Source organism: Lagenorhynchus albirostris, chromosome 5 (assembly GCF_949774975.1).
Source record: "Lagenorhynchus albirostris chromosome 5, mLagAlb1.1, whole genome shotgun sequence".
Lineage (NCBI taxonomy): Eukaryota > Metazoa > Chordata > Mammalia > Artiodactyla > Delphinidae > Lagenorhynchus > Lagenorhynchus albirostris.
The window spans coordinates 54,308,679-54,323,282 of NC_083099.1; the positions used below are offsets into that span (position 1 = coordinate 54,308,679).

General features: G+C 36.5%; 1 protein-coding gene across 1 annotated transcript in view; it reads left to right on the plus strand.

Moving 5' to 3' along the window:
* The window catches only part of NAALADL2 (N-acetylated alpha-linked acidic dipeptidase like 2), a 950,604-nt gene that overhangs the window by 135,772 nt on the left and 800,228 nt on the right, over positions 1–14,604 (plus strand). The window contains 2 exon segments of the mRNA XM_060149018.1: positions 3,784–3,828; positions 4,643–5,146. Of these exon segments, the coding sequence (XP_060005001.1) occupies positions 3,784–3,828; positions 4,643–5,146 (549 nt within the window).

Genomic DNA, 14,604 nt, shown 5'->3' on the forward strand with positions numbered 1-14,604 from the left:
AATTCCCTCATTGTGATTGCTGAGCAAGATAACGTGTCATAATCATATTTCTAAGTGACATTTGTAATATACAACTTATTAAAATGAAACTTTTGTTTAACATGTATGTATCATCTAAAATATTTGCCAGCTGTTGTGTTAGGTTAGATTTGCAGCATCCAGAGACTGTATTTTATATATTGAAATTTCAGCCTATTTCTATATTCATCTTTTATTTCTACATAATTTACTTAGTTTCAGCCAGTAAAAATGTGTGAAACAAAGCATTCGGAAGCATCAATTTATTTTAAACTACCCATATGCTTAGTAAAAATACAACTTCATTTTTTATTGATCTAAGCTTGTCATAGTATAGAAGAAATACCTTTTAGTTCATCTTGTATTTGCTTTCTTTTCCTTAGAAAAGAATAAGTGTATATAAATGATAAACTTTTGAGTATATTGAATTTTAATAACAATTTAGCCTTCATTGTGGGCCTGGGTGGGAAAGGATCTCACCTAAGCAAATAAGAGATGTTGAAAACATGGGGAATGCATTGTACTTTTCATAAAAATTGCATTTTATAAAAATAAGTATAATATAGAATGTACGGATGCTACAAATATTTCTGTTTTAAGAAATGTAGCAAGTTTCTATGACTGGTCTACACCTAAGTACATATTTTTGAGGGAAACACTCATGTGGTAGATTCCAAAATCTACTACATGTGTTTTTTAAATTACTCATATAGGGTAGCTATAAATAATATGACAATATAAATTAAATGAATCATGTACATCAGTTACAGAAAATATATGAAGTTTGGCATAATTATGCAATCATACCTAAGACATGCTGATTTTGCTTAAGATTTCTTTTTATAATATAAAATTTCCATTGTGGGAATTTGAAAGTTCTCTTGAAAAAAGTGTGGTATTTCCTTTACTTGACCTCATGGGGAGTAGGTTTTTAAAGAAAGCTACATTCTTTGTGGGACAAATGAAATAATTGATGCTTACTTTAAATATGTTATTAGTTTTATTTAATAGTTTGTTACTCAGTTTAATTTTTGAGGAGTTCATTTTAAATACCTTAAGTGAAACAAAACTGTCAGGGCAGAGGTTTATATTTTTTGTAAAAAGCTACACTATTTTCCTTAAGGCAAGATAATTTTAAAGAAATGAATTTCTAATGGATTTCTAATATAAATTTATCAAATAAGTGGTTAAATGCTTCATTATAGATGTCATCACATACTTATTTTCTTGGAAATTTTCCTAAAATCCTTTGGGTTTTTTTTTTTTTTTTTTTTTTACATCAAGTGGCTTGATCTACCCAGATACTGCTCTCCTAGAAGATAGAATTTAGTGTAAATTTATAAATGTGTAATGAGTCCAAAAGTGGTAGTAAGGGTGTCAGGCAGACATCCATCATGGTGAGGAGTTAATATCTGTATCTACATTACATTCTAATTGATGGCTCTGTCTGATGTTTGAAAAGCGTTAAATTGCTGATGTGCAGATGATGGAATACCTATTGTCAGGCTAGAAATGAAAACTCTTCCTCATCACTGCAGTTGGTTTGTAAATGATTTGTAGAGAAATGACTTTGAATGTTTGTATTAGAGGTCAGAATTAGAGATTTCAGATTTCTGTAGTAACTCCTGTGTGCCAAGTCTTCCTTGAGCATAAAACACACTCTACAATTCAATTTAAAACAAAAAACAGAAAAAACCCAAAACCTTTAGAGAGACTCTGAATCATTAAAATGGGAGGAAAAAGTCTAGAAAACTATGTTGAGATAGTGTCTAAGTAAATCAATAATGCATAAACTGAACAGTTAGAGAAGTAAATATCATAATATCATGTCAAGATAGGAATTGATTGATATTTAAGCCAAACAAGAAAAAAAATGACTACTGCCAAGATATTGCAGTATTTTGCAATGTACATTAAAAAAATGGATTGTGGGGTATTTAACCCCACAACTTATTAAGTTACGACTAACTTATTAATTTCATATTTTTATAAAACCACACATCACCTTATGTGTCCCCAAACATCACTTTTCTCAGCCTAAAGAATGACTCAACTTTGGACATCAGCTTCCTCTTCTGTAATATGAGAGAGGTTAGAATCATGGATTTTAAAGGTTACTTTATTTCTACTGCCTTCAGGTTTTTCCTGTTCTCTAGTATTGTCTTGTACTATTTTTGTTCTTGTTTTAACCAAGTATGATTTAAAGTCTTCTTCTTCTATCAGTTAATCGACCATCTCCTAACCTGTCTGAATAATTATCACTGACTCCATATATCACTTCTTTTCTCTGCTTGTCTTGATGTGACCAAAGACAGAATTCAAATAATGCACATTCTTGAATCATCATGGAAACCAGGCCAAGCAGAAAAAAGGGAGAGGAAGAGAGGAAGGAAAAGAGGGAGGGACGAAAGGGGTCTGCAGAGTCACTCCTGAGGCTGTTCTAATACGTAGTACCAACTAATATCTGCATGGTAAGAGTTGCTATGTCATGTGGTACTTTTAAAAAATATTTTAGTCTCTACATATAGATTAATTGTAAAAAAAAAAAAACAAACGAGAAAAACAAGCAAAAACCTATCATATACGTGTGTGAGTGTACGTGTGTGTGTATTATGCAACCTGCTCCCCTTCTCCACAATGTCCTGAAAAATTATATAATTTCTTCTGCATTATTTAATTCATTTTATTTCTTCCAACAATCCTTGACAATCCTCTCTCCTCTAATACCAGAAATATCCCTTCAAACCTATATAGCCTACGTGACACTCAATGGATGTTTTAGGATCACTGTCTCAATTATTCCTAGTAACGGCACTATGATGTTTATATTATCACCATGCCCATATCACAAATGAAGACCCTGTGTTGCAAAGAAGTTAAGCCTTTTGCCTATGGTCACCCTTTCCTAGCTTTTTCTCCAACTCTGGTTCGCACACCAGTCTGGGTTTTTCAAAGGGTCCACGTACCATGCACCGTGCACTTGTATTCCTCCGTGTGCTTATACATTTTCCCCTGCCTGGCTGTTCTCCTCTCACACCCCTGGTGTGTCCTAGTTTAACTCCTCCTTTCTCTCCAGAAGTACCTCAGAAATAACTTTGGGTGGGGAATTATTTCCCATATTCTCTGCTAGAATCTGTCACCCCTGAGTCTCCCTTGTGCTTTGCATATTTTATGTGACATACTTGTTTGTTCAAATGTCTGTCTCTCTTATTGAATCATTCCCTACTTGAGGAATAGGGACCCATTCATCTTTGTTTTCATTGCCTATCCCCATACCTGATATATATTAGGTACTCATCTTTATTGAATCAGCTCTGGACAAGAATAAATCAAAAATGGTATCGTAGCAGATGAGAAATCTAGTCAGAATTAGAATTTTTATTTTGTAAAGTTTAATATTTAATTGTACTTGAACTCTCTTAAACATTCAGGACATTTTAATTTATATGGACCTCTGTCAGCCAGGATTGGAATTGTATATACCCATAATTCTGTACATAACGCCACTCCCTTTCATGAAGTCTTTGTATATTTTTCATTAGAGTTCACTTGTTAACAACCCGCCCTAAGACACTTAGCAGATCAGTTGTCAGCTGAGCTCTGTTTTTCACTCACCACGGTGGGGTCCATAGAAAAATCGTAAAACGTAATGAGGGACCTTAGAATCCAGCTGGGATGACAAATCTAATACACAGAAAATTTAAGTATAAATACTCCTAATGTGCAACTACAATACACCAGTGTGTTACTGAATACAGACTGAAGACCACTTGTAGTTAATTAGTCCAGTTTTCCTAATACTGCTCTGCAGGATACAACAAACTGTCATCCAAAACTGTGTAGGGGAGAAAAGCCTCCATCTGCCACTCAGTAGCAAGGTTATGAAACTAAACTCTCCTATCCTGGCAAAAGGCTTCCCTCTTTGGATGGATGCCATCCCAGACTTTTATTTAAAGTTCAGCGAGCCAGGCCAATTCATGTCACTAATTCCATAAAACATGTTGGCTTTCTGTGGTAGCCTTAAAGTTTTCCAGTCATTCTGATAACTCATGACTAGGCAATACACCATATTTTGCTTCTTGGATTTCTATAGAGGTGCTACTTCATTTTGTTGTCCTCATTCTTACCCTGAATTTGTGTTTTTAAAATTAGCTCTGGTGATGTAACTGATCCCAGGGTCTTTTTTTCCCCCCTTAACTTAACAAATCACACTTTATTGCTTCTGTCCTCAGTTTTTCTTAAAAGTGATTTTGAAAATGTATAAGCTTAAACTTGGCTTTCATTGTAATACATTGTCTTTAATGCAGTTGTGCATTTGTGACTTTACTTCTGAGCTTCAAAAGAATAGTGCGTGTTTGTGTGTGTGTATTTTATGTCTTCTCATAGCTTTTGCATCAGGTGCCTTCTACTTTTATTTATTGTTTGTCTTTTTTCTATAGTAAACATCAACAGCAAAACATAAGATTAAATAATTAATACATGATTTTCTATAGGAATGAAGTATTTCCCCTGATTAAAATCACTAAAATTTTATGAACAGCTAATATAGATTACTGTTTTGTTTTCACCTTGGAGGTTCTCTTTGTTGATTTATTTTCAGAAAATATACTGCTCTTATTTTCACAGGTAAAAAGATGGCCTATCAGAAGGTCAATGCAGATCGAAGAGCTCCAGGACATTCACAGTACCTAGACAATGATGACCTCCAAGCCACTGCCCTTGACTTAGAGTGGGACATGGAAAAGGAACTGGAGGAGCCTGGTTTTGACCAGTTCCAGCTAGATAGTGCTGAGAATCAGAACCTGGAGAATTCAGAGACTGCGGACCTCAGTCTTGATCCCATTCAACCAGCAACTTCACCCAAAGGAAGGTTTCAGCGACTTCAAGAAGAGTCTGACTATGTGACCCATTATACAAGATCTGCACCAAAGAGCAACCCCTGCAACTTTTGCCGCCTTTTAAAGCTATTTTGCACAGCAAGCATTTTATTTATTTCTGGAATTTTGATAGGCTATTACACGCATAAAAACTGCTCTTCAAATGCTACGTCTTCAGGAACACTTGATCTTCAGTTACACCAAGAGATTCTCAAGACAATCCAAGCAGAAGATATTAGGAAGTCTTTCAGGTAGGTATGCAAGAAATGGATGTTGGTGGGATGCATCTTCTGGGAAAGATGTCTTACAGCGGATATCATGCTGTGATTTTTCTATTGTTTAAGGTTAGTCTTACAAGCTGAGAAACATAACTAACCAGCAACCCCTTCACAGAGGGGGTGCACGTTTTCAGATTTACGATACTGTAATGCAAATTTATGGTGCTGCTTTAATAATTGATAATAAGAACTGTAACTACTGTGGAGATAATAGACTCCAGCCAGTGTATTTTCTCCCTCTTGGGAAAGCCCAGGTAAGCCAAATTGGGATGCAAAGATTGCTGGATGTGTGTGTAATAAAAACTAGGGCATTAGCCATAAGATTGAAATTTTTAATGACATCAGAATAAAATAAACTTGCTTTATGGACTGAAATAACTGACAGGAGGTAAGACAAGCACTGCTCGTATTTGGTCCCCTGCATCACTGAGTTTCCCAGTTGAGTATTTTTATTGAAACACATTGCATTCCATATATCAGGCAATTCTAAAAGGTCACCTCTCTCTTTAAGGTAAGTTTGCATATGACCTCTCTAGCCAGAATGTGTTGTTAATAAGTTAAATGATAAGAAAATATTTTTTATCAGGCCTTAATAATTCTGAATTCTTGGGAAAAGCTCCACTCATGTCATATAGCTATTGGGTAACTTAAATTTTGTTGCTTGATATATCATTAGCATATATGTTTAATTGTAAAGAGTTCCCTAGTTAACATATTTAGAGAAGTGAGGAACTGGAAGAGGAAGGTTAGATATTAGCCTCCACATATGTCTTCCATACCTGGCAATAAAGAATAATCCTAGGTGAATCATGTTTGTTGATTGTAGGTAGATGAGAGAGAAGGATACTAGGTCATAAGGATATTCCTTCTGGGTTACACTGACTTATTACCATCAAGATGTTGGCACATGTGCATTTCTAGGGATCTTCTAGGGAGCATGCCCACTGCAGGTGCACCATTTAATCTGTGTGCTGAAATATCACATGTATTGACGTTGGCAAATTATAATTCTCTTTCTGAATATCACATCTGAATGACTTGTGGGAATTTGTTTTCTGCACCCTTCTATGTCTGCTATTTACTGTTGCATAAGCGTCTCTGGATGTGTCATATGCAGATACTAACAATTTCCATGGTATTTCTCAATGTAAAATTACTTACAGTGAATTGAGTGAAAGATATAGCATTGTCTTATAATGAGTGATTGTATCCGTCAGGATCCAACCATAAAAGAAAACTCCCTAAATATTTAAAGCAGAGGGCATTTAAAGTAGGGAAATAATTCCATCAGTGATGAAAAACTGAGAGGCCAGTCAGGGGACACTGAGGTAGCCAAGAGATGAACAACAAAATGGAGCCATTACTAAACCTACGCTGGAGAAAGGGAGTTGGGGTAACTTGATGGAAGCTGGAACTTTCTGCGTACACAAATGCAGGGGTTGGGCTGGCAGTGGGGATGTAACCTCAGCCAGGGGTACTACTGAAGACAGAGTAAGAAGTACCATGGCTTCTCCCTTCCTCCTGCCCTCCTACCAGTTGTTCCGTTGGTTGTCTGAACCCAGCACGCAGGCTGCTGACTCAGAGCCTGGAAAAACTCATCCCAAGGCGTTCAGATCCCTGTAGCAGGGGAAAGGCAAGGGGTCTGTCCAAAAATTAGATCTAACCAGCACAGGGATGTTATTTAAAGAGAGAGAGAGAGAGAGAGAAAGGAAGAAAGAAAATAGAAGAATTCCATAAAACTCTGTCTACTCTAACTTCATGGTGGACATTCATTTCATTACGAAAGTGTCTTCTGGAAAAGGATCCATGGATTTAACTCATTTTTCCTGAGCAACTGTTTAGTTTTTAATGATGGACACAATGAATCTCATAACCTAGCCTGCTTCCCTCTTTACTTTGGCTTTTAGTAAGTTCAGAGTCAAATTTGTATTGAAATCATAAAGAACTTACAGGCATGCCTTTTGTATACTAACTAGTCTGCATATTTTCTCTCCTTAACTTCCTTTGGCTTTCTTTGCCTTATTTTTTTTCCCAGCATCGTAGACAATTTTAAAAACTGACATGTCCTTTTTGTAAATAGGCAGCTGGTTCTAAAATGTTGAAAATGTATAATTAAGTAAACATATTCATCATTTCCCTCAGAATAGGAGTTGTATTACCATAAGGCTTATATTCTCTTAAACTCAAAAATCAACAAACTATATATTTAAAAAATATAACCACTGGCAATTTTACTTCTAAGCAATATTCAGTGGTTGGGCACAAATTCACAATTATGTCCTGTCAGATAGCCACAGTTTTTTCCTTGCTGAGATAATAGGTCTTTTTCATCAAAAAATAATATTTTGGTACAAATTTGTTTACGTAACTTTCTTCGAATTACAACTCTTCATCCAAAGACAACTGTTCCCCCAGTAGTCGCGCTAACCACATGCCTTATTATGATTTCTTGTGTTTACTAAGTCATCCTGGCATTGGCTCTGTACATCATGGGTTCCTCCTGTTTCTTTTCATCAATTTATGATCAGTTTTGGGCTCTCACCGATCTACTGTCTTGTTCATCAGTTGCTGTATTTCTTCTCTATTTGTTCTCCATTCCTGCCCGTGCTGTAAGACTATGTCAGTTCTTGCCAAACATCCTAACAGTTATGCAATATAAAAGACACTCTTTTTATAATAGATAAGTTTGCAGACTCCATGAAGGAATGGACCTACTTGCTTTGCCCATCATTAGACTATTGTCCAGCAGACATTGAATCATTATTTTTCTAAGGGAGGAAATGAATGCATGAATAGGTGAGGAACAGATCTGTGTTTAATTCATCAATTTTATTATGTATTCTGAAAATCATTGTACTTACCATTTAGGTTTTTCATATTCTGATTATATTCAAAGTATTATAAATAAAATTTTGATTTGTAACACAATTATAAAATACTAAATTATATAGCTATAGTTACTCAGAGGCTATGCTAAGTTCTGATTTTAGATAAGTGACAACTTAAATCAAAACCAGATACTGTAAAAATGCTAAAGTATCACTATTGATGTCTCATTTTCAGCTGAGGCTTAAATACAATTGCTACTACTAGGACCAGTATGTAGAACTTCGGAGGAAAAAAGAAAAAGATGGTATAAAATCTTGAGATGATGACCCTGTTGTAGCCTAGGAGAGGTTAGAGAAGCTGAGAACTAGGAGAGTGGAAAAAGAGGATTTGGGGAGAAAGCTGCTAATGGTGTTGTAAGCCCCAGTCTTTTCTCAAGGAGGAAGCCTCAAGTCCAATGAAAAAGGGGTTTAATAGAACTCCTTGGAAGAACTGGGTGTCTGCCTTTCTACCTAAGAAATCGAAATGACAAGTCACGGACTGGCTAGTTGTGGATAAGATTGCCGAAGAAGAGGTGGTGGTTTGGGGTAGCCTATGGCAAAGTTTCCTTCTAGGGGCTCTATCCAAGCAGGGAGAGAGAGAGAGGGGAAGAGGGAGAGAAATCACTATGGTCTAAATGTTTGTGTCCCCCCCGCCCCAGAATTCATATGTTGTTGAAATCCTAATGCCCAATGTAATGGTATTCGGAGGTGGGGCTGCTGGGAGGGAGATGCTCAGGTCATGAAGCTGGAGCCCTCGTGAATGGGCTGAGATTTTATACAAGAGACCCCACAGGACTTCTAGTCCTTCCGTCATGTGAGGACACAGGGAGAAGGTATCCTTTGTGAACCAGGGAGAGGGCCCTTATCAGCCACCACACCAAATCTGCCAGTGCCATGATCTTAGAATTCCCTAACTCGAGAACTATGACATAATGTTGATAAGCCAACCAGTCCGTGGTACTTTGTTATAGCAGCCTGAAAGGACTAACAGAAAGAGAGAGATTGCGGGGGAGGAGCAAGCAAGCTTCCTGCATGGCTGAAAAGAACTTACCAGAGACAGAGCTAGAGGTCTGGTCAGATGCCTGGAAGAAGGAAGAAGGAGGTAGAGGAGAGTGCATTACTCATGTTAAAGGAAGGTGAGAAATCCCCAGTCGTGGGATGGGTGGGTGGGTCCCCAAAGAACTGATGAAGCTGGACAAGTGGAAAGTTCAGCTGACTACTCCTGCTACAGTCAGAGTACCATGCCAGTTCTTGAGAGTTCTTGTCCAGTGAGAACCTTTTGCTCCTGCTTTAGCTATTCTCACTTGCTCTGTTGCAACCCTGGAGGTGTCAGAAGCTCTGAGAAAGGAGGTGTAAAAACACAGAAGAAACTGACTATTCTCCTTTCCTTGGCTGTAAGTTTCCCAATCTAGAGATGGTCAAAAAGTGGGGAAAAGTTCAAAGTTTTGACTATTAAATGACACTGAACCTTTTAATTACTCACTGGAGGAACTCAGGTCACTTAACAGTGACCAGAATTACTGGGTTTTTAATCCAGAAACAGGAAAACAAACAAACAAACTAACCCCAATTAATATAAATGGGAGAAAAAAAGTGCTTTATGATTGCATTCCCTGAATCATGCTTGCTCAGTGTAGAGATTACACATGTGCTATTTTTATGTGTAATGTTTTAGAAAAAAATACATTTGAATAATGTGTTGATCCAGAGAATCATTGATAGACATATTGACAGCATATTCCAGTTTATGGACCTAATTATCCCATAATAAAGCCCACATAAGCCAATTACTTGATATCATGTTGATCAAATAAAAGGAAATCATTTTCAACATTAGCACAGGAATATGAATACCGTGTGTGTGTATTAATCAGTCTTCTAATAAGATTCTCCTGGTCACTTCTGCAAATACTTGTTGCTATTTGAAAAAGGCATTCACTCTTACAGTGGTGGTTGATTTCTTTCATGTATCTTCATGTAAACAGATGGTGTATATTCAGATGTATATTGGATATATTCAGATGCGTGAGATTTAAAATAGGCCGTTAAAAGTTGCATTCATGTATGCTTTTGGTGACTTGGAACAGTAACTAGATAATGCAAGTTTATTGTAAGTATCAAAACAGGAGGCTGGGCTCACACAATAATCTGTGAATAGGAATTCATTTGACTGAGCCTTGTTGATAAGGAATTTGGATCCAGTCAACTCCAGGGACCCTAGTAGCCACAGTCCTCTAATTTTTACTAAAGGGTTGAACCACCAAAGTGATTTATCTCCCTTTCCATCTGTACTACTTTTTGTTTGCCTTATTCTTCTCCCAGTACCCACTGCTATGTTCTCCAATACATTATTCCTCCATTCCTCTTCTAGCCTATGGGGCTAGAATGAAGTATGATTGTTTTCCCTTTGGGGGTCAGCGATGTTTGTGACTCTGTCAAGTGCTTATCCCTAGTCTAATCAGATTTGGCCGAGAGCTCTTTAACTTAGAAGAAGCTTAAATGTGACTGGTACATGTTTTATTTCTCCTGTATAAGTCACAGAGCTTTTATCATATATATTGTTGAATGAATGATCTATATGTGTGTGCATGTGTATATACATACTAAAGATCGTAAGCACGTTGCTGAACAGAGTAAAGCATGTTGAAAGCTTCAAAATTTAGTTACGTAATATAAATTATAATAATAATTGAAGTGAATAAGCCAATGTGGTTAAGTATATTTTTGAATGTAGGAATGTTGCTTTTTGACAGCTGTAGATGCTGTGAAATGGTGAGAAGAAAAGGAGAAAATGTGCTACTCTAATTATGGTTAATATGGTATCTTTTTTTATGGAAGGGGCATTATTTTTTTTCTTCTTATAAGTAAAATGTATACAGAAAGTTGGAAAAAAATAAAGTAAAAACCACCCATAACCCTACCACCTTTTCCCCCATAATTTTATTCTTTCTTTCTATCTTTACCTAACAAGAAGCAAAATTGTATTGTACCATGTATATATTTTTTGATATCTGCTTCTGAATTTTTTTCCACTTACAATATATTGAGAACCATTTTTCAAACTAGTAAATACAGAATTGAATCAGTACATTAAAATGCTGCTGGCATTCCCTTATGTAGAGGACATGAATTTATTGAGCCCATCCTTTATAAATGTACATTTAGTTTGTCTCTACAAACATTTTCATATGTAAGTCTTTGTGTGCTTATTTAATTATTCCCTTCTGATAAATTCCTGGAAGCAGATCACAGATTCGGGGAGTTGAAATTTGTTTAGTTGTTTGCTTTGTGTTAGTTACCAAATTGCCTGTAGGGCTGCCAGCCTTCTAGGTCCTCATTATTTTTTTGTTTTGATAGGCCAAAAATAGTGTTGACAAACTTTTATATCTTAATTGACCATTCATAGTTCTTTTTGCATGTATGAACCTTTTATAATTTAAAAACATGTTTACTGAATATTGTAGTAGAAAAATAGTCTATTACTTTATGTAATCTTTCTGGATTTTATTTAGTTGATGCATTTTATTTGTTAGCAAATGAACAATAAAATAAAATCCCTAGATTTTTAAAAATTTCTGCATTATTTGGACAGGGGCAATATTTTTCATCTTTCTCTGGCTCGGTACAAGTAATTAACCATGAGTTAAGTTATACTGTGAAATGATCTTTACAAACATTAAGTAAAACACCACATTTTCTTAGCTGTTGATTAATTCTTCGAAAGTTTAGGAAATGTTATAAATTATCTTCAGTGATTTTTCTCTCCTCTGATCCCACAGGGCTATATTTTTTGCTGTTACACTTTAAAAATGCAAGGCTTGATGATGGTGATACCATCAGCAACTGTTCTCTGGTTTCCAGCTGTACTTTCCAGCCATCTTTCTGCCCCTCCTCTGTCTTGAATTATATTTTGGCTTCTGTCTTTTCTACTGTTTGTGTTTTTTGTTCCTTTCCAATTTCAGTATTTAGAGGGGTGAGAGCAGGAATGTTGGGAGATATGAAGGCAATAAAGCACCTGGCATTTGAACTGGAGAAAAACATGTAAATGTATTTAAAAAGTGCACATAATTCAATTTATGCAAATGACAGCAGAATGAATTTAACAGTAATAGAGTGATGGTTCCTAAAGGAAGTAATTAGCTATTCTATCATTGATTTTTCCAGATAACAAATGCACATTGTCTTAAATTTAATCACAAAAGGAATACAAAGGATTAGATTTATTTAATTATCCATAGTATTTTATTGCTCTGGACTTGAAGTAAAGCAACTGCTTCACTCAGTTTCTCAGTGTCATGTAGAGTGACATGAATTCTCTTAAATGGCTCAACTCAGATAAAAGCTTATGCCTTTCACAATTCTTAGGCATTTGTCTGGAACAAGAGCAGCACCCACCAATAAGATGAATGAGGATTATTGACAGAGGGTCTTTGAGTGCAATGGCCACCTTCTCAATCCTAGGCATTCTTTGAGGGTGGCTCAGGTGCCTCAGTGAAAGCCTGAGTCCTAACCACTGGACCCCAGGGAATTCCCATGATTCCCTTTTTTGATCTCCCACCAATTGAGTTCTCTCTTTCCTTGAAACTCTCAGTACTTCATTTTCTCTCTCTTTGTTGACATAAACTACCTTCTACCTTGCAGTGGAGAAAGAACTATGCGTCTGGCCCAGTCCTTGAGTCATAGTATGTGGACACTCAGTAAATCTTTATTGCGGGAGAGAGTGCACCCAAAATATAAACCTACTATCATTTTTTTAAAAGAAAATATACTTCTGGCTATTCATGTACATTACTGAAATTCAAAATTATATATATATATGTATCAGACCTTTGCCTTTTTAACATATTTTATATACATTCTCATAGCATGTGCTAAAAAGTTGATTTTGAAGGTAGAGGATTTTCTTTTCTCTAATGAAAACATGTGTTGTGTGTCTGCTGTATACCAGGCACTCTGCCAGTCACTCGACAGGTTTTAATGATATTCTGTTTAATCTAGAGAGCATTTCCTTTCTATAAAGAAGAAATGAAAGTAAAAATTGCACAGAAAGGTACTTCTATGATCACAGGTTTGATGGAGGTGCAAAGTAGATTCCCTCACAGATCTTTTCATGCCCTGCCAGTGTCAGGAAAGGGTTGTCTCAGACGAGGGCCAGTTCAGCCCGAAGGCTTGCTTTATTCCTTCTCCATGGTCAAGTAGAATCAAAGGGTTCTCCCCGCACCTTCTCCCTTTCCCCCCACCCTATCCCTCATCTCTTGCCCTCTCCCTGCTCCCTACACACACACATTATTTTATCCTCGAGGTTATATACTACGATTAGGTTACTTACTTTCCTAGTAAGCAAATTTTCTTTATCTTTTTCATTAAATCTCTCTCTCTTGTGAAACACCAGGAGTAAGTTAGATTGTTAAGGATCGAAATGCAGGAACTCTTCGTTTTTCAAATTTGGTTTTGTCTTAATGGGAGGAATATATTTTACATAATGAAAGGACTCTTTTGCAGTGATGGTCAGTGAAATATTTTTGTTAGCTATATCAAGGTCATCTGCCCTTACTGTCTGGCTATCCTGAAACTGCTCAACCTTAAGGCTCATCACATTTTTCTTGTATCTTTCCTGCATTGACTGTAATAGTCGTTTTCTTCCATTCACTTCTTGATCTTATTCATTCCAAAAAAGGAACAAGATCAGTCAGATGTAGTACAAGGGAATAAATAAACCATTTCCTTTGAGGATCAAGTATGTCAGTTTCCTGTGGATTCACTTGACTTCCTGACACTCTTGGCGATAGAAAAGTTGGTAATGATCACATTCAGTAGACTGAAGTATAGTTAAACATGGAAAGGTTGGGAACTGATTACATACTTCTCTCTTTCATGTTCCTTTTTTTTTGTGTGTGGTACGCGGGCCTCTCACTGTTGTGGCCTCTCCCGTTGCGGAGCACAGGCTCCGGACGCGCAGGCTCAGCGTCCATGGCTCACAGGCCCAGCCGCTCCGCGGCATGTGGGATCTTCCCAGACCCGGGCACGAACCGTGTCGCCTCCATCGGCAGGCGGACTCTCAACCAGTGCGCCACCAGGGAAGCCCCATGTTCCTTTTTAATGTCAGTGAAATCAAGATTCAAATAGCAGACATGGCCCTTTGAGATTTGCAATTTGAAAATCTCAATCCATGCTTTAGAACTTAAGCAAAGTATTTGACAATTGCAGCTAAAAGCATTAATCCCATAATCTCATCAGGCTAGTTTACAAGAGAAAAATTAAAATGTATATGAAAAGAGATAATTTGATTTTGTAAACATTGCATAAAGTATTTTATTATAGTTACCTAAAAAAATTTAAATGGATGTTTCTAGCTGATGGAAAAAAAAGTAGATTTGGCTGGTAATTCAGATATTTAAAAATGGATGATGAAAACTTCCTCTCCACTGCCCCCATCTTGGGAAACTATAACAAAATAGATAGGTGATATTATTTCCCAAATGTTAGATGCTTATATAAATACACTGTGATGGTTATTTTTATATATCAACTTGGCTAGGCCACAGTGCACAGATGTTTGGTCAA